This window comes from Hordeum vulgare, chromosome 3H (genome assembly GCF_904849725.1).
Source record: "Hordeum vulgare subsp. vulgare chromosome 3H, MorexV3_pseudomolecules_assembly, whole genome shotgun sequence".
Taxonomy (NCBI): domain Eukaryota; kingdom Viridiplantae; phylum Streptophyta; class Magnoliopsida; order Poales; family Poaceae; genus Hordeum; species Hordeum vulgare.
Window position 1 is genome coordinate 541829761 of NC_058520.1, and position 27497 is coordinate 541857257.

Below are 27497 nucleotides of genomic sequence, written 5' to 3' on the forward strand. Positions count from 1 at the left end.
CATTCGCTTTTCATTAGTTTTAGATTTTTTGTAACAATTATTTATCATTTTTTAGAAATGTCCCCGTAACAAGGGGCAAGCATAAAAAAACTGCCAAAAACGAGAGAAGAACTATACTGTTGCTACTGTGATAAATGGGTCGACCCGTTTCGATTTGGTAGGATTCGCTCCCTTTTGGTGTCCTTCAAATTCTAACATATTGTAGAAAACCGAGAGACCAAGTAGTTGGCGAGCGTTTTTTGAAAAGCCTTTCAATGTTCATTCTCAGGCGTTGTTACTTAACGCGTTTTTAGCCGCCGTCACATGTCGTGTTCTGAGTGTTTTCTTCAAATTTTATTTTATTTTATTTTTTCATGCATTTTTTTTTCTTTTTTGGGTTTCATCTGTTTTTCTTAGTTTTTGGATGAAAAATATACGTGTTTTTTCCTTTCTCGAAAAGCATGGTTTTTCTTTCGCGAGAGGTATGGATTTTCTTTTGCAAGAGACACAACAGTGCCTCTTGAAAATGAAAATAAAAAACATGTTTTCTATTATTATTTTTGCGAGAGGCACGATTTGTTTCCACAAAAGGCATGAATTACTTTTATGGAAGACACGTCCATTTTAAAAATAATGAATTTTTTTAAAAAAACTTTTAAGTTCCAATAAATGACAAACATGTAATACGCCACCTATCTTAACATGGAAAAATAGGAATCTATACCTACTAATAAAGCACTTATTGCTTCTGTGGTACGTCATTAAATTTGCCCCTAAAGTTCGCTAAAATTACCTACCAATGCCACCCGTAAGTGACAAAAACGATTCGTTTTTGAACTTCAATTGGGCTCTTTGTTTCTCATTCTAAAGGCTAACGTTCCCGTATTTTACCACAACAACAGGCTAGGCCAATCGGTTTGATGCGCCCCGCCCCACCCAGGAGACCCAGATTCGATCCCGATTGCAACCCTTTTCTTCTATTTCACATTTTTTCTATTTTTTTTTCTCTTTTGTCTTTATTTCGATAAACTTTGCACATATGTTATCACGGATTAAAGAAATATCAAATTTGTAGACACAAAAGTTCCCACATATACAAAAAAATGTACAATGCGTATGGACAATAAAAAAATGTACAAACCTTTTTGTTCTTCTATTTCGCACTTTTTCTATTTTTTTTCCTCTTTTGCCTTTATTTCGATAAACTTTGCACACATGTTAATCATGGATTAAAGAAATGTCAAATTCGTAGACAAAAAAATGTACAATGCGTATGAACAATAAATAATATATTTTTCTTTTATTTTAAAAATATTGATCGTGTATTTAAAAGATTTTAAATGTGCATAGGAAAATGTTTCCGATGTATAAGAAAACATATACAAAAATATATAATGTGTATGGAACAAAGTAGACATAGAAAATAGAACTTTTCAAAAATAAAACATGTATATGAAAAATATTTATGATGCATACAAAATATGTAAAATGCATATTAAAAAATTAGACATCAAAACTCAATAATGTTTGTGATGTCACACGCAAAAAAATGTTTCTAATATATAAAAAATATACAATGTTGTTTATACAAGCTTTACATAAAAAATGGCTGAGCTTTGATTTTTCATATATATAAACTGTTTTGCTAATTATTATTTTAAAAATATCGATATTGATACGCAACCTGGAACATTTGGTATGTATGTACTTATAAATTGATTGTTTTCGATGTAGCTGTCTAATATGTTTGCAACCAAATTAAGACTCACTTCGATTACAAATGCAAACACATATATCAGCAAGATAAAAATAATGTTCTAATGCATATGCTATCATTAATTAACAAAATAAAACTGCAAATGAAACTATTAGTCATATAAATTAATTAATTATAAAAAAATTTATAAGGGTCAACTTCTATTACATTTATAGCCCGTTGTAACGCACGGGCATTTGTACTAGTGGTATTTAAAAGGAGTAGTGCTCGATCAGTGATTTCGGAAACCTGGGCTAGGCGCACGCTTGTGCAGATGAAAACGAAATCTGCAGTTTACGTTCATACCTGGCCAAACGGACCGTGCCACGCGGGCCGGCCTGACTGCCCACAGGCCAGGCACGACATGGGTCGGGCCCAGCACAGGCTAATCGTGCCCGGGCCAGGCACGAGCACGCCATGGCTGTGCCCGGGCTGCCACCCCGAGCCCGCGTGCCGGCACGGCCCGACATGATTAGGAGGGAGCGAGGCGGCCGATAGATCTGGGCTGGCGGGGGCGCGGTCAGCGGGAGCGGGGGCGCGGGTAGGGTGCGCGGGAAAGGGAGGGGAGGGCGGGAAAGGGAGGTGGGAGCGCGGGAAAGGGAGGGGAGGGCGCAGGAAAGGGAGGCGGGGCCTGATTTTTTTGCCTTTTTTATTTTTTTAAATCAACATAGCCAGCGTGACGTGGGCCTAGCGTGTCGCGGGACGGTCCGATTAGGCCTGCGTGTCGTGCTTGGGCCTGGAAGGCTGGCACGCGGGCCGGCACAGGTGGCCCGTATATTAATCAGGCCCAGGCGGGCCGTGCTGTGCCTGGCACGATTACGGCGGGCCGTGCCGTGCCGTGCCGTGTCGTGCCGGGCCGGTCCGTTTGGCCAGGTATGCAGTTTGAGCATCCAGCCCGGCCCATAGCCCCTGATTCGCAGACGCGTTCGTTCTTCTTTTTAGTTGGAAAAAATTCCCCATCCCGATCCCCCGGAAAATCCCCAACCCAGACCGCCGCACCTGACCAGACCAGAAGCACCGGGCACCGTCTCCCGTCGGCCGTCGCGATCCCTACACCCGCCGCTGCTGGGATCGGAGTGAGAGCCCCCGATCCGTTCCCCACCGTTTCTCCCTAGGAGGTACTATATTGCTCCCTGTTCAGACCGCTACATAGGATTTACGGCGTAGCTTTGCTGTTGAATCCGGGGCGATGGATTGGAGATTTCCCATGCGCAAGCGGCAAGAAAAAAGTACCATAGCCAACCCAGGAATAGCCAGAACACTGCAATTGTTCGGTGACAATGCCGGCGGGTGGTGGTTGGGGGGTTGGGGTTGGGGGGGGGGGGGGAGGGTTTCTCGTTTGCTGCTAATCAGTACAGTATCGCTTTGTACGCCGCAATTTGATTTGTTCGAACCGTAAAGGCGTAGCTTCCTCTTAGCTGGAACTGGGTACTATCCCTCCCGATTCAGGTTTGTTGACATTTTATCTTTGATGTCAGGGTTCAGTTGAAGGCTTGTGAAGATGGGTTGGGGGATATCCCGGTTGATTGGACTCAAGGCGGCTGTCTTGCTCACTGCGGCGTACTTCGCTCATGGACTGGGCATGAAAGTGCTCTCATTGCCCCTCATATACGCCTGCCTGATTGCCGTGCTTATCTCCATTGCTTCCCATCCGTCGGTCGACCTCCCGTTGCTCCTCGGCAAGGCATCCAATGGAAGCTTTCCCCTATGGTCATGGGTCATATTCTCGCCCTTTCTCTTTTTCATCCATCTGTTTGTGCTGTTGCGGAGATTTGTGAAAAATGAGCCCTTGTACACCGAGATAGCGGACGGAGTGTATGTTGGAGGCTGGCCTTCTTCAGTTGAACGCCTGCCACCTGGCGAACCCGCAGTCATTGATTGTACGTGCGAGCTGCCAAGAAGCTCAACTATATCCGAGAATTCATATTTGTGTGTCGCTACATGGGATACAAGGGCGCCTCAGCCACCTCAGATTGAGTCAGCTGTGCGATGGGCTGTGAGAAAGCGGTCACAGAACAAACCTGTGTATGTCCACTGTGCCTATGGTAAGTTTTCATCTGTTAGTTTGTTATTCTAGATTTAGGAACAGCCTTGTGTTTTATTATGTTTTGAAAATAATAGTGGTCGTCTACTTGTCTTCATGCATCTGAATTCACTATTCAGCTTACTACTTATATTAGATATTTGTTGTTGATAGAGGAGACACATCTACTGCCTTGAGGTGGATAAACTGTTGAGCTGTATTGTAGGTGTGCTGATGTGCATTTCTGTCCTGTGGTTATTCTTAGCATTTCTGATCTATCTTTCGATATCTGTCAGAGTTAAACTGCCTCTCATACATTATAGGATAAATTTAATGACGTATAACATTCTTCACTAATTGCCATCATATATGGGTCAAGATATACCCATATGTGCGACTACAAGGTGTCCCGTGGTTCTTCTAGCATTCTAATTTATCTTTCCATATCTATCAAAGTTAAACTGCCTCTCATACATTATAGGCTAAATTTAATATATGACAATCTTCAGTAAATTGCCATCATATAGAGATCAAGATATACCCTCATGCGTGAATACAAGGTTTGCGCATACATAACGAATATTACAAATGTAATTGTAATGTCATCTACTGTCTCAAGAGCCCGTTTGGCCTGATTTAGACTTAGGACTAAAAATGAAGCTTGATCAGGAGCTGTGAGGCCAGTTAATTTGTTTGTTTAGCTCATATTCATTATAAGTTTACAGCGGTTTGTACAATTGGGTTATGAATACAAAGTTGTGTGTATTGAGCTCTTAGTACACTAGTTATAGACGGTTTGCAGCCATGCAATACTTAAGTTTAAGTTACCTTATATCTCGATAGTTATATTGTTTTAAAAGCACCGATACAGGGACACGGACATGGGGATACGCATACGGGGACACGTAATATTACATTTTCCAAAAACAGCCATACAGGGATACATTGTGTATATATTTAAAAAAACATGCCATGTAATAAAAGAAAGATAATGAGATGAGATCAAAATACTACCCCATTTGTTGCCTCCATGCCTCCCTTTTCAAGTCCTTGAATGATTGAACTGAATGATCCTCAATTTCCTCATACTGAGGTCCTTCCAACTTGCAAAATAGTGAAATACACCATATGCTAGTATTAGAACATAAGCCCACATAGGATATTTAGGATCTGGAATACCAGGCCTCTTCACTGTCACCCACTGCCATGCCGCTGCCCCCAGATGCCATGCTCAGAGCCAGCAAGAAGTCAGCACCAGCAGCCACAAGACATCAAGCTGCGGCAGGCAAGAATGGCAGAGAGGGGGAGGGGGGAGGGAAGGCCGTGCCTTGCTACTGAGAGGAAAGGTGGCTGGAGATTCCAAAGTTTCCTCACTTTTAAAATCCTTGAATGATCGCCACTTTCCTCATACTGAGGTCTTCCCAACTTGCAAAATACACTGTATGCTAGTATTAGAACATAAGCCCACATAGGATATTTAGGATCTGGAATACCAGGTCTCTTCACTGTCACCCACTGCCATGCCGCTGCCCCCAGATGCCATGCTCCCTACCCAGCAAGAAGTCAACACCAGCACTAACAAGACAGCAAGCTGCGGCACCGGCGGCAGGGAAGAACGGCAAGTGGGGGGAAGGAGAGTGGGGAGAGATGAGGGGAAGCCGTGCCCGTACCTTGCTACTGAGAGGAAAGCTGGCCAGAGATTTCCACATGTCAGAGGCGCCGGCTGTGGCACAGTCGCAGGAATGTGGACTCGAGTGGAGAACTGGAGATGGGGTGCTTGATTGATGCCTGTTTGGGTTAAGTATGTGGGCTGACTGGACCTTCTCGTGTCCGTGGCGTATCCCAGTTGTTTAAGCCGTGCTGGTATATTTTCCCCCTTTAATCGGAAATTACGGGATACTCCACGTGTCCTGAGCTCCCGCGTGTCCCCGTGTTGTACACATATTATACGGGGATACAGCGAATTTTGACGTGTCGGTACTTTCTAGGTAAACAGTCAGTAATATTTTGAGGTCAAATTGTGCATTACAGTTTTTCATTTTCCTATATGGAAGTAGAAATGATGTAGGACATGGTCATGTGGGATCAAGGGTTAACTGCTAAGCATCAAGTCATATGATGCGTGCCTTTGTCCTTTTCACAACTAGGAAGTAATATTTCTTTCTTCCCTTTATATTTTTGTCCATCCAGTCAAGCAAAAGAGCATCAGTGAAGTAGCCTGTAAATTAGCCATTTGGTTGATGTAAGGCAGGATCCAAACAGCCTAATCCATGTGATAAGCTACTCTAGTACTCCTATCTATACGAAGCACGCCATTAACCATTACAGAGAACACATTTTCCTTTCCTGGTGCATTAAGCTCTTCGAAGCTCATCATTTAAGAGGTTTGCTAAATTGTTAACAGGCCACGGCAGAAGTATCTGCGTGATGTGCGCACTTCTTGTTGCACTGGGATTAGCTGATGATTGGAAAGCTGCTGAGCAAATGATTCGCGAGAAACGACCTTCTATCAGCATGAATACTCTTCATCGCAAAAGCTTAGAGGAATGGTCAAAACACTTGCTTTCTCCCTCAAAAAGAAGTGGGGAATCCGATGTGAGTTCTGTGATTCTTTCGGACTACACCCGAAGAAAGCATTGAACTCGCAAGAAACATACTTGTTCAATAACTGTGATAATTGAGATGACTTCATGCTTTGGTGTTATCTCTACTGCTGTCCCAGTAAATGTCCAAGGCGTTTCATTCTCTTAGTTAACTATTATCGACTATGTTGTATGGATATGATGATTGTTACTGTGGCTTACAGTGCTGCTCTTTTTATGGACACTGTTCGGTGATCCTTCCTATCATTGAATGCTCTCAAGACAAATTGTTTTGTGGGATTTTCTTTCTGAAAATAGAGGTCCCTGCTAGCCTGCTAGATTCTCATTTATAACTGAGTGTAGTATGTTTCTCATCCGTACCTTGCATTTTTAAGGCAGTACCTTGCATTCAATATCTCTGCTAGGTACCCTGTGTTTGGTTCAAAAGTAAATGCTCAGCTATTCATAGCTTGTGCTGTACAAGCCCGTCGCGTAACCATTTCATTATGTCAAAATTTTCTTGTTTTGAATTTCCTGACTTACCTATGTTGATTGAGGTTATGCTGAAGTGTGCTCATTTTGGTATTCTTTTTATGGAGGTTATGCTGAAGTGTGCTCATTTTGGTATTCTTTTTATGGAGGTTATGCTTAAAGTGTGCTCGTTCTGATTTTTTTTGTATGATCACTTGGTTTTTCATCCTTTTTGCCATCTGTCTGTCGTGTTAATGGGTGGCTTTCGAGTTAGAGATTGAATTCTGAGCTGCATCATTGGAATTATCTTCATCTGATGGCAAGTTTCACGCCTGACAACAGTTCCTGCTAGATGGTACGATGGAACTGATGTTGAGGTCCTGACTCCCTTGATCTGATATTTACGGAGCATCCACAGAGCTTTTTTTTTTTCATTTGTTTATCAATCAATAGATGTGAACTTCCATCTTCTTTTCATTGTTTTATTTATTATGTAAGGTTCCTTCCGCTGTTTCAACATGTATTGCTTAACATTTTTGTTGATTAGCAGTGACACATTTTGGCTGGTTGTTTCAGACATTTACGGTTTCCATGTAATCTTCTCCCATTTTCCATCTGTGATATCGGTATCATCTGTTTTCTGCAGCAGTTGTCCTTAATTGTTTGTTGATATGCTGCTGTAGCCGTTTTCTATTGATTTGACAGTCGATCTTAAACTATTGGCCAGCTCTGTCTTGGGGTGTTATCTCTAAAGGTATCCTTTTCGAAAATAAACTTGCAGTAACCTACTAGTATAGATGATAAGGGATTGTTTAGCAAGAATATTCGAATTTGTATTATTTTTGTGCCTGCCTTTGTAAAGTGGAATTTGTCTGCTCGGGTCCCTGAGCAGCCACGCATCTGCTGCCTTGCTTTGCCCTGCTGCGAGCCAAAATTTGATCTACTAACTCTTCAGTCAGTTCAGGAGCCATGGGAACAGGTGAGAGCCACTCAGCATTGCACCCCAACAATTCCTCCCCTCCCTTTTCTCTAGTGATGTTGCTTTCTCAAATACTTTAATCAATGATAGAACATTACAATCCCTCCTTGTCTTCTCCTCTCTTTCTAACATGACTGACCCCTACGTTACACCCTCCAGGAGAGCATCAAAATCCGGAGAACTGATTCTGTTGCGGTTGGTGGTGCTGCTGCATGCCTTGCAGCTCGGTTCCTGTTGGGCTAAGGCTCTCGGTCCCAATGAAGTTGCTGTTACAGGAGAAAATAAGAGGTGCAAGTCATCTATTTATGTTTCTGAAAACACACAAAAATTATGCGAAAAATACATTTTTATGCACATGTGTTGAATCTCTATAATGAACAAGTAATAAGTGACGGCCGAATGGATTTCACGTAAGTTTTTCTTCTTCTGAAACTTGGGAAAAACTAAGAATACAGTGTGCAGTTTTGGCAGCTGAGCAAATGAATCTTACTCGCGAGGACGGGAAGCCCAGAGACTGCTGAGAGCTCGGAGCCGGCGGTAGTACTCCCCGATGGAGAGGAAACACCGAGCCGCCTGTCGGGTTGTTAGAATCCGGCGCATCTGATGCAACGTTTGCTGCCTCAGATTGTCAGCCTGCAACATTTGCAAGTAAGTCACCCAAGACAACGAGATGGCATGTTATACATTTTTGTATCTTGGCTTGGCTAGGAATTCAACACGACACAGAATGCCGGCACTATATATACTTAGTGATGGGGGATTATAACATTATGCAGAGTGCATACTCTAATGCTAGGTTGTTTTCACTTCTACATTCTGCTTTCGATGCTGGTTCAGATCTTCTTGCAAGGGCTTATTCTAATGTGACATTCTTTTCTGATAGGATCGCGTGGGACTTAACATGGCATATATAACAGAGAAAATCTGAAGAGAATGAAAACCAATGGAAAAAATAGAACCTATGATTAGTATAAAAAAAATTGCCAGCCTTTCCCGAGCAACCAAGAACAAGAAGTCTCTGATGTGATCATGTTTATTTGAGCCATTCTTGTGGTAGTACTTCTAACAAATCATTATTATTATGCATACTACTTTCTCTGATGCAACTATATCTAAGTCTATTCACCATCTTTTCATAGAAGACTTTATGCAGAATGATTGCCCCAATCATGATCCTAGAATTATTAATTGGCCGCATACCTTAATACCTTTCAAATATCTACATCCACAAACCGCAATCAACATATCTCAAAAGGAACCAGGGTTCAGAAAAAGGCAGGGGAAAAAAACAAGGAACGAAATGGAGGTCTCAATCTTGTTTTATCCCTTGATGAGGCCCTGAGAGAGACAGACAGACAAGATAACCCATAAAAAGTCTAGATGATTGTTTTTCCTACACTTGCGATGGAACAGCAACACAGCATCGGCCCAACCTTTCTTCAAGGCTCCTGTCCACGGAGCTGAAATTTAGGTGGTGTCCGTGTGTCCTTTTCCTCGCTGCCACTGATGGTTTTCCTGTAGGGGGCACTATTCATGGGTAGGAACCCTTGCAACTTTTGCAAGGCATGGAGCATCATAAATGAGACCTCCATGGATTTTTCTCGCCATGATTGTGGGCCTCAGCTGTGGTACTACTATACTAGCAGCAAACAGAGGAGGGAATAAAACAAGAGAGGAGATATGTGGCTGGCACAAGAGAGGGTAGGGAGGCACAAGGAACATAGTTTATGCACAGTCGCAACCGTATGTATTCGTCCATTGACTTTATGTAGAAAGAGACATGTATATATTGTAGTACTGGATATGCAGGTACACGTACACATGTCATGTGTGATCAGGAATAAACATTTCCTGCCCCAGGGCCCCCACCAACTTGTCTAGCTAGAAAACGTACAATAATTGGCTGCACCAGAAGCATTAGCTTGATAGTAGTAGTATGGTTTTTATAATAACAGGCTGATTATGCATGCTAGAGAGACCTAATAATGCTTATCCACAGGTTTAATCCGCTGGTTTCTGACGAAAAGTTGGCCTGTCATTCATTCATGGAGAAAGTAGGACATGGCTCCGTAGGGCCGAACCAGCAGCTATCGTTTCTGACAGAAAAAAAGGACCACTTGCACTATACACTGTAGCATAAAAATTTTACTCTATTTCGGTAGGTTTTATTTTTTGTATCGTTGGATTCAAGAGAGGTTGTTCCTGGTGTAGATGATGATCTAACGGCAGCAAGTTTGATGATGATGCAGTCCATGTCCAAGAATAGGAGGAATTGATGCGTGCATGCTGACCTGCTGGTAGAAGCTCTCGAGGCTGGCGAGCTTCTCGAGCGCCATGGCCATGATGCCCATGTAGTTGGGGCCGGGGGTGCCGTCGCTGAGCGTGCCGGCGGCGACGGTGTCGGCGAGCGACTGGTGCAGCTGCTGCAGCCCCTGCGCGAGCGCCTCCTCCGCCTGCTCCGACGAGTGCTGCAGGCCGCAGATCCCCATCATCTGCTGCTCCGTCAGCGGATCCAGCTGCCCGATCAGGATCTGCATGATAGCAAGACGGCTTCTAGCCTCGGTTGGTACGGGACGCAACGGCCGTCCGTGCGGCGCGTGCGTGCATGCATGCATGCACGGACCATCCTTCATGGATGCGGATGCAAATGCAAATGCAAATGCAGTGCATGGGAGGAAGATGATAGCAAAATATACGGAGTGGCAATAACCTTGAGGAGCTCGGATGGCCGGAAGCCGCCCATCCAGAAGAAGCAGCGCTCGGCGGGGGTGGCCCAGGCGCCGGTGAGGAGGTGGAAGACGTCGGAGCGCGCCAGCTCCGCCTTGAGCTGGAACAGCTCGTCGTAGTGCTGCATGCACTCCTCCACCACGGCGCCCAGGTTGCTGTCGGCCAGGTGCGCCTGCAGGCCGCCCCGGAGCTCCGCCAGCCGCTTGCCGTCGTCGTCCAGCCACCGCGCGTACTCCATGTCGAACATGGCGGCCCCTACGAGACGAGATGCACGGACCACGGTGTTACTACAAGTCAGTCATTACCATCAATCACCACGGGTAAAAAGGTAAAAGTAAAAAAAAAAGGTCTCAGGCTTTTGCAGTCGTCGTCGTTGGAGTAAAAAAAGTTCAGACGGACGGGCGCTGATTACCAGGGCTCATGTCACCGCCTGCGCCGCACCCTCCGAGAAATATCCCCTGGAACAAGCAAGCAAGCAATTTTGTGAGAGGAGAAAGGCATCAAATGGACTGCACGGAGAGAAGGCGAGAGCTGTGATAACAACCTGCGACCGTGCTCTCTGGAGCTCTTGCTCCATCTGCTGAAGCCTGACCCTGCTAGTCTCCAGATTCTGCACATAAGCCTGCGAAAAGAGAGGGCACTCAAATTCAGGCAATCAACCGTAAGCACCAGTCATCATCATCAGAGGCACCATGTTTATGGATCTTTTGAGTGAGCACCTTCTTCCTCAGCCTGCTCTTCTTTGCGGCCTCCCTGTTCTGCGCTAATCGCCTTTCGGTCTGCAAAACCAAAACGATTAGTTTAAATGATGACATGCCACGGCTCCAAGAGACATGAATCAAGCCATGAGTGGATGAAGAAGCAAACAAACAGTAGCTAGCCATCCCACCTTGGAATCTACCAACTTGCCATCTTTCCTCGTGGATCCATGTTTCCTCTGTGCAAAGTACGCCAAGAAGAAGAAGAAGAAAAAACAAGGGTACGGAGTTAGAGCGAAGGTTGTGTGCATAGTGGCATGGTTCCTTCCTCTCCTATGCGCAGCACAGTGCCACACCTCAACATCAACATCAAAGAAAGCAGGAGCAGCTACAGGGAACAGGATAGTGCATCGGAGCCAAAAGTTGCTGCCCGTTGCTCGATCCCACGGCAAGCTCAACACAGTAACTTCTTTTGGCTGTAGCTGTCCCTGTTGACACCGATGGCTCGGAGCTGGCTGGCTATCACGGCTCCGTAACCATCACTGCCGCTTTGCCAAGGAGCAGCAAGGAGATAAGGCGGGGGTTAATTAATCATGTGATATGATCCTGCTTTTGTATCTGTGTCTATACCATCTACCCTGGGAGAGACAGAAAGGCAGTCCAAGGCGACCCGGCCGGCCGTTCCATCGTCCATCATTATGCATGGTAACCAGATGTAGCATCGACCAGATGCCATTAGTCCAATCAGCCATCGTCCATCATGGAGAGTTATAGAGGCTAGCTGTTCCCTCCCGAACAAGCATGCATGGCCTTTTCTCCTCTATCTAGTCTATGCAAAGGGCACATGTCTCGTGCTTACTGCTGGAGGAGGAGTACTTGTGGTGGTACTTAAGACACTAGCATCATAGAGAGACATAATCTAGCCAGATAGCTAGACAGGTTTTGCGCCTGTCCGTGACTACGCGAACACAAACGGACGTACTACACTCTTGGCCGTGCACTTTGGGTAGCCCCGGGAGGGACGGTGACGCGACAGAGCGACGCTGCATGCATGCATGCTTGCACGACGAATTCTAACAGTTTGGCATCCTCTGTCGACGGGCCAAGAACTGTTTTTCTCTATGGATATTTGATTTGACGGTATCATTCTAGCTAGTAGGAGAGTAACAAGGACGAGCTAGTGAGCGGCGAGGCGATGTGTCATGTGCTGTACGTGATAACTCTTTGGGACGGGGCGGTGGTACTGGTACGATTATCTAGCTAGCTGCTCTGGTCTGGTACGTATGATTGATAGGAAAAGGTCAAGAAAGGGGGAGCGTTGTACCTTGTCATGGTCTCCTCCTCCGTGCAGCTGCAGCTGGTGCTGGTGGTGCGGCTGAAAGCTTGGGGCGGCGGCAGCGAGGCCAGCGGCGGCAGGTGGAGGGAGGCCTGGCTTGTAGCTGTAATCATCAGTGGTCACCATCATCACCTCCTGCCGTTGCTGCTGCTGCTGCTGCTCGGAGGTGGTGGAGGAGGGCGAGGGCCTGACGCTGCCGGCCGGGCCTGCTGGGGACACCAGCTCCATCTGCGCCATTGTGTTCCGGGCTGAGCTCGAGTCAGTGGTGCTCCCGACTGACTGCGAATTCCCCTGTTCAGCAATTAACCCAGGCAAACAGTGAGCCGAGCGAGAGTGGTCACACGCGCATGCATGCATGCAGGGTTAATGTGCCTCTGTGACGAGCTGGCCGGGGGAGGGGAACACGTTTTCGCCCCCCTTGCAGGCCCTCTTTACTCGTGACCGGCTGGCCGGCCGGCCGGCGGTGGCACGCAGTACGGACCCCCCGATTCCGATCGGAGCCAAGCGGAGGAGGAACATGGACATCTTTTTCCTCGGGTTCAGCGACAACGACGACTGAGGCGAGCCAGTAAATGAATGCATGGGGGTGAAGGTGAATGATCATGGGAAGCGGGTCCTTACACCACTGTGCAGCTGCTGTGGGTGCGGCATTGGCCACGAAGGGAAGATCTCCAGCGTGGGGGGCCTGCCCGCCCCCGCCCCCGCCTGCAGGTACCCTCCTCCTCCTCCTGCCGCTGCCGCTGCCGCTGCATGCATAGATAGATAGATACAAAGAGGATTCAATCATATCGGTCTCGTGTTGGTGTTCCTGTTCCCCTAGCTAAAATAACAGCTGTTCCTGCGTGCATCCTCCTCCCCCCCTCACAGGGTGAGAGATAAAAGCTGTAGCTGTAGCTAAACATGGCGGAGGGAGGAAGAAGCTCCTGCTGCACTGTTGGCTGCTGGTGCTAGTGTAGGCGACGGGTGGAGGAGGGGAGGTCAACCCAGCCCAAGCCCAAGGACGGCGACATGCTTTCCCTTCCTTGTCTCACCATTTATGCCGCGCCGAGCTTGCTGCATGTGGCGACTGTTTGCGGGAATGCAAAAGGCGAGGCATGTCTCACTGCTGCCTCCCCCAGGCTACCCCTCGCCATGTGTGCCGAACAACAGCAGCCAACGATCCTTTTTGGTAGGTGGCTAAGGTTTGGGACTTGGTATAGGAGGTGCATGGAGGAAGAAGAAGAAGAAGAAGAGGGTACGTAGGTTAGGTAGCTTACACTTGGCGTGCGCGTCGCCTGCGATCATGCCGCCGGGGTTGTGGTGGAGGTGGTCTGCGACGCCGGCGTTGGCGCCGTGGATGAGGGCCTCCTCCAGCTCCCCGAAGTAGGCGGCGGCCGCTGCCGGCTGGAAGTCCCTGCCCAAGCAGTGGCGCACAGAACTCGTCATCTCATCAATCACCAGCGAGTGATATGCCAACTTATTACGCTAGCTGTAGCAGCTGCTATAGGAAATCAAACAGGATAAAAGCTTTTCGAGAATGGAAAGGCGGGCGGAGGCTACTAAAGATCGTTGGAGCAGATAAGGATGAGGCCGGGGGCCGAAAAAGATGGTGCCCGGATCACTCTCGTGGTACGGTTAAGGCCTTCGGCATTAAGAAATGGAGCTGGTGCGCGCTGGCGGAGGTGTAATCCAATGGAGGGAGCATAAGCATATCTCTGTGTGTGTGTGACTGTGCGTCGAATAAGTTTGTTAAAAAGATGATGGATAAAAGGATGCACACGATCGAGATTTAAAAACGACTTAATTAAACACAAGTAGCCCTGCCCACTGAGACTGGGGGATTTGCAAACTGCTACTGGTTGCGAGAAAAAGCTGGCCTGATCTTGCTAGTTAGCTCCTGCTCCTGTTGCATGAGCCGGTCAGCTGGAGCACGGATGCATGGATATCTAGCTGGTAGCTAGCACAAACCTCGAATTAAAGAGAATGGAAATTTTGCAAGGGGAATGGGAAAAGGGGGCTGAGTGGGAGTGGGAGCAGTACAAGAAGCTGGCGGACGGCGCGGCGGAGGCGGCATGGTGATGGGGTTGGAGCTGGAGTCCGCCATGGTAGGCGAGCGCTGCTTGGTGGCTGAGGTGCACTGCATGGTCGTGGGCGCTCGCCATCCTCCACGAACAGCTCGCCTCCTCACCTTGCACCATGATCACCACCTCTGCTGCCGCTGCCGCTGCCAAGGAGAGACCAGACCAGAGGCCAGAGTGAAGTTAGTAATACTGGAGAGGAGAGAGAGGGAGAGGGAGGACCAGAGAGATAAAGAGGGAGGAAGAGAACATGTGTACATACCATCCTGGAGCAAGCATGCGAGGGGAGGCAGAGGGAGAGAGAGGAGAGAGGAGGGGGGGGGGGATGGATGAATGAATGAATGAATGAGTGATGGGATTGGCGCCCCTTTGCTTCTCGGTTCGCGCACACTGGCAAATTGAATCCGCCTTGGAGTTTCCTCCACTGTACTGCAAAGAAGATCTTGTCCTCTTCAACACGTCCCACGACCCTGTCTTTCTTTTTCCTCACACTCACATCACAGGCTAGAGAGAGAGAGAGAGAGAGTTGTCTTTGTGTGTGTGCGTGAGGAGAGCTGGACTGACTGAAGAGAAAGAGAGAGTATAGATAGAGAGAGAATAGAGAGCTGCTGGAGAGGGTGTGAGTGTGTGTGTGTGTGTGGTAGGCCTTTGCTGTCAGCGTTTCTGTCTCCTCCTGCTCCACTCCTTGCAACCACCTTTGATCCCCCATTGGCCGCGCTCCTCTGAGACGGCAAGTACTCGACCAAAAGGAGCATTGAATAGAGAGAAAAAAACCGTTTCTGAAAAGGAATAAATGGAGAGGAAAAAGGCTCACAACCTTTTTATATTTTTCAAAAAGAGGGGGGCTTGAGAAGTTGTTCTACCCCTCCATCAATCCCAATCTCCTCTGCTGAAAGCAGAGACGCATTGACACACACAGGCGGGGCTGATTTGTCAACCATGTATGTTCTCTCACTCCACATATCATCAACAATTCTAGTTTACTCGTGTGGCCACTCCCATTCCCAACCAAAGCACCACCAGGCATATATGTATATCAGATATGATATGATGCACCGCCGATCCAGTGTGAGGAAAAAGAAAGAAACCACTTGGGTCGAAAAAAAACATGGAGTTTTCGGGGGCGCTCCCCGTGGAAAATGGGCTGGTCTGGGACTTGTCGTCTGTCTCCGTGCTCCGGTTCTTCAATCCGGAGGTCAACATCGGTGCCTTGTCATACACCAAATACATACTGGAAAGATTCTTTCCTGTATGAGAAAATATGTTTGTTCGATCCTGAGAAGAGCCTTTGCACCCCCTGACATGTTGTGGATCGCTCTAGCTTGGTAGGGGGGGCACAGGACACTTGTCGCCGGCTGATTAGTGGCCAGGTTTGTTTAGATTGATCTGAGGCCAAGTTGCTCGCTCGCTGGCTAGATACTGCTAGTGCTTAATCCTCTTTATCTCAAGTAGGGCCCTCAAGGCCGGTGTGTAAACTAGGGCGGCTGAAGAACAAAGTGCTCGTGGCGCGGCGACGATGGAGAGAAGATGCGTTCATACTCGCTGCCCACAAATTCCTTCTCCGGTAAACCTTTTTATCTCTCACTCTCAAGTCCTGTTGTAGTACTACTGCATGTAAAAAAAGAAGACTTGTCATACACTAGGTAGAGTTGGTCAAAGACGGGATGAGAAAGAGTCTCTCGTTCACGTGCCGGAGCCTGCCCGCTGCCCAGTCCACTCCAGCGGAATACGGAGCAGTACACAGCCTAGGAAAGGAAATATGAACTCCAGTAGTATAGTACGTGTACGTACTACTACGTAGTAGCCAAGGTCAAAGCCTGATTTTTTTTATTTTGAGAGAGAGAGAGAGAGAGATTTGATGGATCGATCTCTCGGGAAGGATGGGCCTGTAGTAAGTGTCAAGTCGTCGCAGCTTTTTTTAAGAGGGAGGGAGGAATGTATAGGCAGATCACCAAGTGAACTGGCATCCATGCATGTTTTGACGAATGGTTCTTCATTTTTCTCCCGCCGTGCTACCATGGTAAATCACCGAGGTACAAAACGACGCGTCACAGGAAGCCAGTTTTTCTTTTTTGCCTTTTTGAAATTCAGAATGCCAGCTCCTGGATTGTACTATTAGAGAAAATTATATGTTTGTACCATATTTGACATGGTGGCGACGATTTGATATCAAGATTTTTAATTTTTATGTGTCGGTGTCAAGTTTCGGGCTCCACGTTGCAACTCGAGCTAAACATAGTATTTCGATGTATTGACGCGGAAACTGATCACCGGGCCCGCGCTTTAGGCCCCACGCTGGCCGACCAGCATGGGACCACACGCTGACTAGGATTGGTCCGGCTCGAGTCGTGCATGGCTTTAAGCATGTCCGATCGGCCTCCTCGCTCATGTCTCCCCCCCCCCCCCCCCCGCCACTCCTCTCTTCCTCCTCGCTCGTGTCTCCCTCCCCGTCGTCCGCACAGCCGCCCGCAACACCGCCCCATCAGACGGTCGCCATGGGTTTTGAAGACGAAAGCAGTGACGCCACCTCTAGCTCGTACATGCACTCGAGTGGTTCCGATGACGGGCTTAACCCGGCCAGTTCACTTGAACTAGGGTTAGGGTTTCAGATTTGTTTTTTTTTATTTGGGTGATTTAGCTGGGTTTTGATTTGGGATTGCGTTCGTACGAGCTTCTGCAAGTCCCTTTTAGACTTGAAGGTCCCGATTACAAGGGGCTCGAGCTCGTTATGATGGTCTTCTGTGAGGATTTGGGCATTGTGTTACTACTTGCTCTTGTTTTGTAGCTGAGTACCAAAATGTAGTTGAAGTCTTTAGTTGAATGATGTTGTAATTTTTAGGATGCACATGTTGTTATTTTGTGGGTAGGTACAATTAGTAATGTAGTGCTGGTACTGTTAATTTGTAGTGTTCTTGCTCTTTTTGTTTGATAGCCCCTGGGGTATAAACTCACTTGTTCTTCTTGCTCTTTTTGCAGGAAGGTGATAATTATGGGTTTGTTGAATGGGTTGATCAGCACTGGCCCCCAACAATGGAGAATGCATTGTTGAAGCTATGAACAATGGTTGGAGATAGCAAGAGTGCTAGGGTGACTCATAATCTTGAAAGTGCTTTAACTATTCACCATGTGACAGTTCAGAAGAACAATCTTGAGGCCAACTACGACAAGTTAGTTAAAGATGTGCATGAACTTATGAATTTCGAGGAGGAAAGGGTGTTGGATTTCAGTTATCTGCACTCTAACTTCAGCAGAAATGGAGAAGTGAACTGGTGGCTAATATGAAGGGAGAGATGGCAAAGAAAGATGCAGATCACCAACATCTTAATGACAAGTATCAACTCCTGGTTAACCTGACAAGAGCTCAAGCAACTGTCATCCAAAACCTGAAGTTGAAGCATATGAAAGAGAAGGAATTGCTGAGTGGAGCTAGGATGAAAGTTGAGTCTCAGAATGCAGAGCTCACAAAGTGTGAGGAGAAGCTCACCCAAGAGAAGCTAGAGTTGAAGCTTCATACTCCTGATGTGCTTAAGGGAAAGGAAAAGGCATTTTGAAGAGAAGGGCCAGCTAAAGCTTCAGACCGCTGAGCTCGTGGATGGGGAGGAGAAGCTCAAGCAGAAGATCAAGGGGATCGAGACCATCCTATAGAAATGAACAAGATGAATATGAGATTAGTGGGCATTGTTGACCTTTCGGGTAGGATCGTTGTGTAATGACCTAGTAACTTTGAATTATGGTTGTGTATTGTACGGTTGTAGTAATTGTGAACTTTGGTTGTGTATGTATCTAGTAGTTATGTTAGTTATTCATCCTTTCGTGACCAAAGGATGAAGTATGCATTTGAGATCTCTCTGCATTGTTGAACTCCACCATGTTTTGTTGAACTCCACTATGTATTGTGTATTATGACTGCTAGTCTGAAATTTATGACATATCATGCTTTGGGTTATGGAATTAGTTGTTTATAGTGTCTCAGTATTATGGTTATGGGAGTAGCATCAAACCATAATAAAACACATTGTAGCATTAGCAAAAGTTTACATGCTACAACAGGACATTCAATGGTATCCACTAGACGAGAAATAGGCCATCCAGCTAGTGTGTGTACCACCACTAGGTGGAGGGCCACTAGAAGTTGAGGCAGCATACTGCCTTGGGGCAGAGAAGGGCCTTGAAGTACATACAACACCTCTCTGAGTAGCACATGTTGCAGTCTTGAAGATTGAGCCACAATATCACATGTTGCTCTTCTTGTTCCTCTTCCACCAGTAGCTCTTCTTCCACCACCTCTACCAGCACCACTTCTAGTTCCTCTTCAAGATCTTGCAGCAGGAGGAGCTCTTGGTGTTGGATTTGCAGCAGCACTACCAGCACCACTTCGAGTTCCTCTTCCAGCAGGAGGAGCTCTTAGTGTTGGATTTGCAGCACCACTACGAGCTAGAGGAGCTGCGAGTGTTGATGCACGAGCTCTTTCTTATGAATCCCTTGCAGGCTTGGAAAACAATTGAAAGGACAAACAGTTAATAATACTACAAGTAAGAAATGAACAAGGAAATCAAACTGAAGTACTAGTTCAAAGGGAATTACCACATGTTTGCTCTTTCTCAAGGCCAACTAGGTTTCAACTGTTTCAGGCAGCTTGTATATCTATGCCCTTGTAATACATAATTACTACAAGTTATAGTCCCCATTCTTGAAGTGACCTTTGGCTTTGGAACTTCAAATTTTCCCTTGATCCTCTTCTCTTTCCTTCTAGGTTTCTTCACTTTAAATGTTGGTGGGTCTATGTCTCGATGAGGGGTCTTTGTCCAATCATGCTCACGAGGGACTGGATATATCATGGGTTCATATGCAACTAAGTACAATGGTTTCTTGAAGAATTTACCAACATAGTCCTCTTGAAACCTTTTTCCCTTGTTAATTGCTGAGATGGCATAGTTGCATCGGATGCCACTCAGGTCCCACTTTCTGTGACCACAAGTGTGATTTTCCAAAGTCACAACATATGTTTGTTGCCCACTAGTAACTTTTCATAGGTTAACACCTGCTTGAATAGTTTTGCAGTACTTGACCCTTTCCTTTTCAATCTCTAACTTTTCTGCATAATGTGGTGTGATTACCCATAAAACCAGTCTTTCCACTCTCTCTATTCTCGTGCCACCTAACCATCATATTATCCTTTATGCCATCACACATTGCCCTTATAGGATTTTTTTCCTAACATCTAGGATGTACTTGTTAAAAACCTCAGACAAATAGCTAACTACCAAGTTAGACTTGCAGCTTGTGTCAAATGCATGCCTAGCCCATGTTTTCCTCGGTATTGCACTCAGCCACTCCCAAGCTCACTCACTCTCACATTTGAGATCATCCATTGCAATATTAAATTTGTGTTCATTATAGGCATACCTAGCATTATCTATGCACCTCTTAAGATCTTCACCCCTAAACCCAACATATTGAAAGTTTGAATATATGTGTCTTAGGCAGAATATTTGGTGGCAGTTGGGAAATATTGCATTCACTGCAATTAGTAGCCCCTAGTGCACAAATTTAACAAGGTAAGCTATTGATAACAACTATGTTTGGAAAAAAGATATATGAAACATACAATGGAAGATACATTCATATACCTTATGTCTATCAGACATTATAGTATATGGACCAAACTGTCCAACCTCTCCTCCTAGACAGATTTTTAGTTGGTGTAAAAACCAGCACCAGTTAGGTGTGTCCTCTTGTCCAACAATTCCAAATGCACGTGGGTAGAAGTTGTTATTTCCATCTCTACCAGTGGCAGCAAGGATTTGTGCACCAGTTGTTAGTTTAAGAAAACACCCATCAAGACCTGAAAGAGCAATTAAAGAGAGAACATTCAAAACAGATAAGTATCAAATGCATTCATATGTGCAATCAACTCAAAATAACATTGATACAGTAAAACATGACAATTAAAAAAAGGAACTTACCAATGAATGGTATAGAGCCCTTTAGAAAGCCCTCCCTTGCACCATTGAGGCAGAAAAACATGGCATGGAATCTTGGTCCCGGATAAGGAATTTTCTCATTTAGTGTTGGAGTTACTGTAGTGACTACAACTCTGCTCCTAGGGTTAGTATCCATGATAGTATGTGCATAATATATTAGCCTTGGGTATTGCTTCCTATGATCTCCCAATTGGAAATATGCCCAAGAGGTAATAATAAATTGGTTATTATCATATTTCCTTGTTCATGATAATGATTTATTATCCATGTTGTAATTGTATTGATTAGAAACTCAGATACATGTGTGGATACATAGACAATATAGAGTCCCTACTAAGCCTCTTCTATACTAGCTCGTTGATTAAAGATGGTTAAGGTTTCCTAACCATAGACATGAGTTGTGATGGACAAGACCCAACCTTAAGCATAGCATGTGATCGAATGACTAAGTTTATTGCTATTCCTTTCTGCATGTCAAGTATCTGTCCCTAAGACCATGAGATCACACAACTCCCTCACACCGGACGAATTCCTTGTGTGTATCAAACATCACAATGTAACTGGGCGATCATAAAGATGCTCTACATGTATCTCACAGGGTGTCTGTTGGGTTGGCATGGATCAAGACTCGGATTTGTTACTCCGTATGATGGAGAGGTATCTCTCGGCCCACTCGGTAATACAACATCACAATAAGCTTGTAAGAAATGTGACTAAGGAGTTAGTCATATGATTTTGCATTACAAAATGATTAAAGAGACTTGCCGATAACGAGATTGAACTAGGTATGGAGATACCGACGATCGAATCTCGACCAAGTAACATGCTGCTGGACAAAGGGAACTACATACGGGATTGATTGAATCCTTGGCATCATGGTTCGACCAATAAAGATTTTCGTAGAATATGTAGGAACCAATATGGGCATCCAGGTCTTGCTATTGATTATTGAACGTAGAGGTGTCTCGGTCATGTCTACATAGTTCTTAAACCCACAGGGTCCGCACGCTTAATGTTCGACGACGAGACATTATTGTTGAGTTATACATGTTGGTTATCGAAGATTGTTTGGATTCGCAGATGAGACCCTGAATATGACGAGGAGTTTCGAAATGGTCTGGAGGTAAAGATTGACATATGGGAAGTTGGTATTCAAGTTCCGGAAAAGTTTCGGGACTTACCCATTTTATGATGGGGTTGTCGAAATTGTTTCACGGGTCCATCGGGAGGGTCCACCTGCCCCGGAGGGCCCCATGGGCTGAGAGAGGTGGAACACCAGCCCCTGGTGGGCTGGCCACCCCTCCCACCAAAGGCCCATGCGGCCAAGGGCTTGGGCTGGCCCTCACCCCTCTCCTTGGGGGCCAAGGCAGCCCCTTGGCCGCCGCCCTAGTCCTAGGGGAAACCCTAGGGAGGCCACCTCTCCACTCTCCTCCTATATACATGAGAGGAGAGGGAGGCAGCCAAAACACGAATATTTGGCAACGCCCTCCCTCTCCCTCTCTAGTAGTTCTACTCCTCCGTCGTGTCGCGGCAGTGCTTGGCGAAGCCATGTCGAGATCGCACCATCACCACACCGTCGTGGTACCGGAGAACTCAGCTACTAATCCACCTATGCTCGCCGGATCGAGGCGGTGGAGACGTCATCGATCCATACTTTTGCTGAACACGGAGGTGCCATCCGTTCGACGCTAGATCAAGACGGATCATGAAGACGTTCGACTACATCAACCGCGTTTCTTAACGCTTCCGCTTAGCGATCTACAAGGATATGTGGATGCACTCCCCCTCTCGTGGCTATACATCTCCATAGATAGATCTTGGGTGCATGTAGGAATTTTTTTTGTTTCCCATGCAACGTTCCTCAATAGTGGTATCAGAGCTAGGTTTATGTGTAGATGATATGCACAAGTAGAACACAAAGTGTTTGTGGGCGTTGATGTTAAAATTGCTTACTTCCTTAGTATTATCTTGATTCGGCGATATTGTGAGATGAAGAGGCCTCGACCAACTTTACTTGTACACATACAAGAGAGCGGTTCCACCGACTAACGTGTAACTTGGTTGCATAAAGGTGGCCGACGGGTGTGTGTCTCTCCCACTTTAGTTGAATCAGATTCGACAGAGGCAGTCCTTGTATAAGGTTAAATAGCAACTTGAATATCACCGTTGTGGCTTTGTGCAGGTAAGAACGGTTCTTGCTAGTTGCCCATAGCAGCCACATAAAACTTGTAACAACAAAGTAGATGACGTCTAACTTGTTTTTGCATGGCATGTTATGATGTGATATGGCCAAAGACATGATGTGATATATGTGGTGTATGAGATGATAATGTTTTGTATAGATTATCATGACTTGCATGCCGATGAGTACGGCAGCCGGCAGGAGCCATAGGGTTGTCTTTAATTCATTTGTGCCATTTGCTTTACTTTATCGCTATGAGTTAGCAATAGCTGTAGAAGCAATAGTTGGCGCGACAACTACATGACAACACAAAGATGGAGATCATGGTGTCATGCCGGTGACAATGGAGTTCATGCCGGTGCTTTGCAGATGGAGATCAAATGCACAAGATGATGATGGCCGTATCATGTCACTTATATGATTTTCATGTGATGTTTGTCTTGTATGCATCTTATTTTGCTTAGGACGACGGTAGAATTATAAGATGATCCCTCACTAAAATTTCAAGATAAAATTGTGTTCTCCCCAAGTGTGCGTCGTTGCGAAGGTTCGTTGTTCCAAAGCACCACGTGATGATCGGGTGTGATAGACTCTATGTTCGCATAGAACGGGTGTAAGCCACTTTTGCACATGTAGAACACTTGGGTTAAAGTTGACGAGCCTAGCATGTATAGACATGACCTCGGATCAGAGGAGACCGAAAGGTCAAACATGAGTCATATAGTAGATATGATCAAAATGGAGATGCTCACCATTGAAAACACCTCATCTGTCGTGATGATCAGACTTGGGTTGGTGAATTTGGATCATGTTACACTCGAACAACCTGAGGGGTGTTAATTTGAGTGGGAGTTCTTTATTAATATGATTAATTGAACTCATTATCATGAACATAGTCAAAATGTCTTTGCAAATTATGTTGTAGATCAATAGCTCGTGTTGTCACTCCCCTGTATTTTTGATATGTTCCTAGAGAAAACTAAGTTGAAAGAGGATGGTAGCAATTTTGCGGACTAGGTCGATGATCTGAGGATTGTCCTGAGTTGATGTACAAAAGGCTTATGTCCTTAATGCACCGCTCGATACGCCACCCCCTCAAGTGCCGTTTGTGGATGTTGAGAACATCAGACAAGCACTTTTTGATGACTACTTGATAGTTCAATGCATCATGCTATACGGCTTAGAAATGAGGCTCCAGATACGTTTTGAACGTCATGGAGCATATGAGATGTTCCAAGAACTGAAATTAGATTTCAGGCTCGTGCCCGTGTTAAGAGGTATGAGACCTCCGACAAGATTCTTTGCATGCAAGGTGAAAGAGAAGATCTCAATCGATGAGCATGTGTTCATATTGTGTGGGTGCTATAATCGCTTGAATCAAGTGGGAGTTAATCTGCCATATGAGATAATGACTGAGAGAATTCTCCAAGTCACTGCCACCAAGACTAGAGCTTAGTGATGAACTATAAAATGCAAGGGATGGAGAAGATGATCCCTGAGCTATTCGCGGTGTTTTACACCGCGGAGGTAGAAATAAAGAAGGAGCATCAAGTGTTGATGGTTAGTAAAACAACTAGTTTCAAGAAGGGCAAGGGAAAGAAGGGAACCTTTGAGAATGGCAAGCAAGTTGTCGCTCTAGTGAAGAAACCCAAGGTTAGACCCAACACAGGTGCAACGACGTGTTGTACAAACGGTTTTTAACCCCTTTCCGTGACGACATTTTATACCGTCGCCTAGTAGTGTGGGTGATAAGGGGGTCCTTCCCACATGACCCAAAACCGTCGGGGATAGGGTGTGGGAATGCATAGGTTTTGCATAACTAAGCGTATGCGATGCCGACATCTATCCCAAATGCGAGTCTTCAAACAATTATTTCTGATATCTGCAATATCGCAAATGCTCCATGTCACGCCCAAGATGCGACCCTATCCTCAATTTGGCACGAAGGCCTCGTCAAGGATAGAAGCGCATCTCGTCGTGTCGCAAGAATGGATATCGTTACAAGTACATGTACTGAAAAGAAGAGATATATAAATAGAATTGGCTTACAGTCGCCACAAGCTACATCAGAGTCACAGCAGTACAATACATCAACATCATGAGTAAGAGCAGGGTCCGACTACGGACGAAAACAAACGAGAAAAGAAGAACGCCGTCCATCCTTGCTATCCGAGGCTGCCGGCCTGGAACCCATCCTAGACCGATGATGATGAAGAAGAAGAAGCAACTCCAAATGAACAATCAATGCGCTCGGGTCAAGTAACCTTTACCTGTACCTGTACCTGCAACTGGTGTTGTAGTAATCTGTGAGCCACAGGGGACTCAGCAATCTCATTTCCAAAGGTATCAAGACTAGCAAAGCTTAATGGGTAAGGTATGGTTAAGTGGTGAGGTTGCAACAGCGGCTAAGCATTTATTTGGTGGCTAAACTTACGAGTACAAGAAGTAAGAGGGGGAAGATCTACGCATAACGGACGTGAACTACTGTTGATCAAATGAATGATCCTGAACACCTACCTGCGTCACACATAACCCCAGCGTGTCCTCGATCGGAGAAGGAACTCACGAAAGAGACAGTCACGGTTACGCACACAGTTGGCATATTTTAATTATATTAACTTCAAGTTATCTAGAACCAGTGTTAAACAAAGTTTCCACGTTGCCACATAACCACGGGCACGGCTTTCCGAAAAGATTTAACCCTGCAGGGGTGCTCCAACTAGTCCATCACAAATTACCACAAGCCGCATAGAAATCCTCAATCACGAAGCTCGCGATCTCGTCGGATTCCCTAGTGGAAAACCTCAACTCTGAGATTACCCAAAGCATCACCGGAATCCCGATGCACAAGATATCTCGTCAAAGGTAAAACTAGTCCAGCAAGGCCGCCCGGCGTGTCGACGATCCCGATAGGAGCCGCGTATCTCGTTCTCAGGACACGACGGATAAGCGACGCGTACGAGTGCCAAACCTCGAGTTTCCTCGCGGTGGCCCCGCACAGTGCTCTGTTTTGGACCAGCACCATCAGCACTGGCCCTCCCTGTATTATGTGAAATTACTCCTCGGGTTCATGACGCCCTATGCTTTTAGTATTAACAAAATTATTATGTTGGGCAAATGTAGAACCAATGTTGGGCCTTGCCGGACCAGTTTTAATCTAAAATGAATTATCAAGGGGTCCCCATAACAACCCCGATCGTGTTAGGAGCGCTCGTTTATGGAACATAACACCGGTAGCCGAAACTAAGGGGGCAAAGGTGGAACAAAACACCAGGCTAGAAAGGCCGAGCCTTCCACCTTTTACCAAGTATATAGGTGCACTAAATTAAATAGCATTTAATAGGGTGATATAACAAAGAACCCATGTTATCACATGGAAGCAACTACACCTGCAACTAGCAACGCTAACAACAGGGTTGAGCAAGCAGTAACATAGCCAATCAGTGGTTTGCTAGGTTGATCAGTTGAAGGTAATCATGGCATTGTTGAGAGGCTAATATTTAACAAGTGGTAGGTAACGAGACATAATCGATAGAAGCGATAAACTAGCATGGCAATGATAGTAATGGTATCTAGGGAAATGATCATCTTGCCTGAGATCCCGCTTGGAAGAAGAACAACTCGGTGGAGTCGGCAAACCATCGTAGTCGAACGGGTCCTCACATTCCGACACGCTTGCGGAACTCTATCGGAACGGAGCAAACCGGAAACAAACATCGACACAAATATTCACCACACGATGCACAACATGATGCATACCCTAATATGATGCATGATCAGATCAAAGATGCAAGGGATGGCATGGCAATTCACCTCACACAAACTCTACACATTAAGTGAAGCTCGACATGCAACGGGTTGCATATCGACGAAACTCCATGATTAATTATTAGTTCAGTCCCGTTAATTTACCGGCAAGGTTAAATGTTTTTAACATGGCAAGGGGTGAAGCGACGGTTCTACGTGTCATCCTAGTCGGTTTAACTCGCGGAACAAGAGCGGAGCTACGACACGAGAGACATGCAACACAAGATCATATGCCATGAATGCTTTATGCATGCAAGTACAACATCACGGCAAGAAGGGAAAGAAGCATATGTCGCCACGGCGAGCGAGAGGGAACCAAGGCGGCAAATCGGAAACGATGCCACGACAACGTACCTATCCCGATACTCAACGAACAATCGTCCCAACGTACTGGGAACGCGCGCGGGAACGATAAATAAAGATGGGGTGATCCCGTATATCGGGTTGCCATCTGTCGAGGCACAACATAGAGGGACAACGTGCACGGTTAACATACGATGCATACATACATATATTCATACATCACTTGTACACGGTCACGACAACGTCTCAACGTTATACCTTCGAAGCTTGCTATTTGAAGCGGTTCGGGTCGTAGCGGACCAACGGTCGTCGTGGAAGTCGTGGTCGTCGTGGAAGTAGTCGCACACGCGCCGGTAGTTGAAGTAGTGGTACACGGTCTCGTCGACGGTAGTCGTTCGCTCGGCGTCGTGGTTCTCGGGTCTTCGGCGACGTCGAGGAAGACGAACTCGTTTCCGGGGGTCGTCGAGGGCGTCGTGGTACTCGCGGCGAACTTGTCGTCGACCCACAACATGCGGGGATGGTGCTCGCGGCGACGACACGCGACACAACATCAACATCAACTAGCAAAGCGGCAACTAGCACTAGCATACTACGGTGACTAGCAGCAAGCAAG

The 27497-nt window shown here is 46.0% G+C and overlaps 2 protein-coding genes and 1 long non-coding RNA gene across 7 annotated transcripts; 2 read left to right on the top strand and 1 right to left on the bottom strand.

Moving 5' to 3' along the window:
- Nucleotides 1-2658: 2658 nt before the first annotated feature.
- Nucleotides 2659-6607, top strand: LOC123444837 (uncharacterized protein YnbD-like). 2 transcript variants are annotated; one of them, XM_045121694.1, is made up of 3 exons: nt 2659-2853; nt 3214-3780; nt 6163-6607. In XM_045121694.1, the coding sequence occupies exons 2-3, from the start codon at nt 3237-3239 to the stop codon at nt 6396-6398; spliced, it is 780 nt and encodes a 259-aa protein (XP_044977629.1). In that variant the 5' UTR covers nt 2659-2853; nt 3214-3236; the 3' UTR covers nt 6399-6607. The 2 variants fall into 2 exon arrangements, with proteins under 2 accessions (XP_044977629.1, XP_044977630.1); XM_045121695.1 differs by having other exon boundaries at nt 2664-2853; nt 3221-3780.
- A 1240-nt stretch (nt 6608-7847) lies between these two features.
- On the bottom strand, nt 7848-15170 carry LOC123444834 (transcription factor LG2-like). 4 transcript variants are annotated; one of them, XM_045121691.1, is made up of 13 exons: nt 14871-15170; nt 14571-14748; nt 13808-13944; nt 13173-13297; nt 12540-12842; nt 11407-11454; nt 11237-11296; nt 11062-11139; nt 10930-10975; nt 10501-10772; nt 10082-10321; nt 8281-8423; nt 7848-8056 (listed from the first exon to the last, which is right to left on the bottom strand). In XM_045121691.1, exons 2-13 carry the CDS (start codon nt 14726-14728, stop codon nt 7957-7959), a joined length of 1710 nt encoding a protein of 569 aa, XP_044977626.1. In that variant the 5' UTR covers nt 14729-14748; nt 14871-15170; the 3' UTR covers nt 7848-7956. The 4 variants fall into 4 exon arrangements, with proteins under 4 accessions (XP_044977626.1, XP_044977625.1, XP_044977627.1 ...); XM_045121690.1 differs by having other exon boundaries at nt 14571-14754; XM_045121692.1 differs by having other exon boundaries at nt 13173-13291; nt 14571-14754; nt 14871-15169.
- LOC123444838 lies at nt 8346-8995 on the top strand. The gene is made up of 2 exons (XR_006631031.1): nt 8346-8438; nt 8674-8995. It is a non-coding gene; the product is annotated as an uncharacterized LOC123444838 (long non-coding RNA).
- Nucleotides 15171-27497: the final 12327 nt, after the last annotated feature.

What these genes read in the sequence shown, in the direction of transcription:
- LOC123444837 (XM_045121694.1), top strand. Translation starts at nt 3,237, where the DNA reads ATGGGTTGGGGGATATCCCGGTTGATTGGACTCAAGGCGGCTGTCTTG. An exon ending in GTATGTCCACTGTGCCTATG is followed by an intron (nt 3,781 to 6,162) that starts GTAAGTTTTCAT and finishes AATTGTTAACAG; the next exon opens with GCCACGGCAGAAGTATCTGC.
- LOC123444834 (XM_045121691.1), bottom strand. Translation starts at nt 14,728, where the DNA reads ATGGTGCAAGGTGAGGAGGCGAGCTGTTCGTGGAGGATGGCGAGCGCC. An exon ending in AGGCGACGCGCACGCCAAGT is followed by an intron (nt 13,298 to 13,807) that starts GTAAGCTACCTA and finishes CTATGCATGCAG; the next exon opens with CGGCAGCGGCAGCGGCAGGA. An exon ending in CACAGCAGCTGCACAGTGGT is followed by an intron (nt 12,843 to 13,172) that starts GTAAGGACCCGC and finishes ATTGCTGAACAG; the next exon opens with GGGAATTCGCAGTCAGTCGG.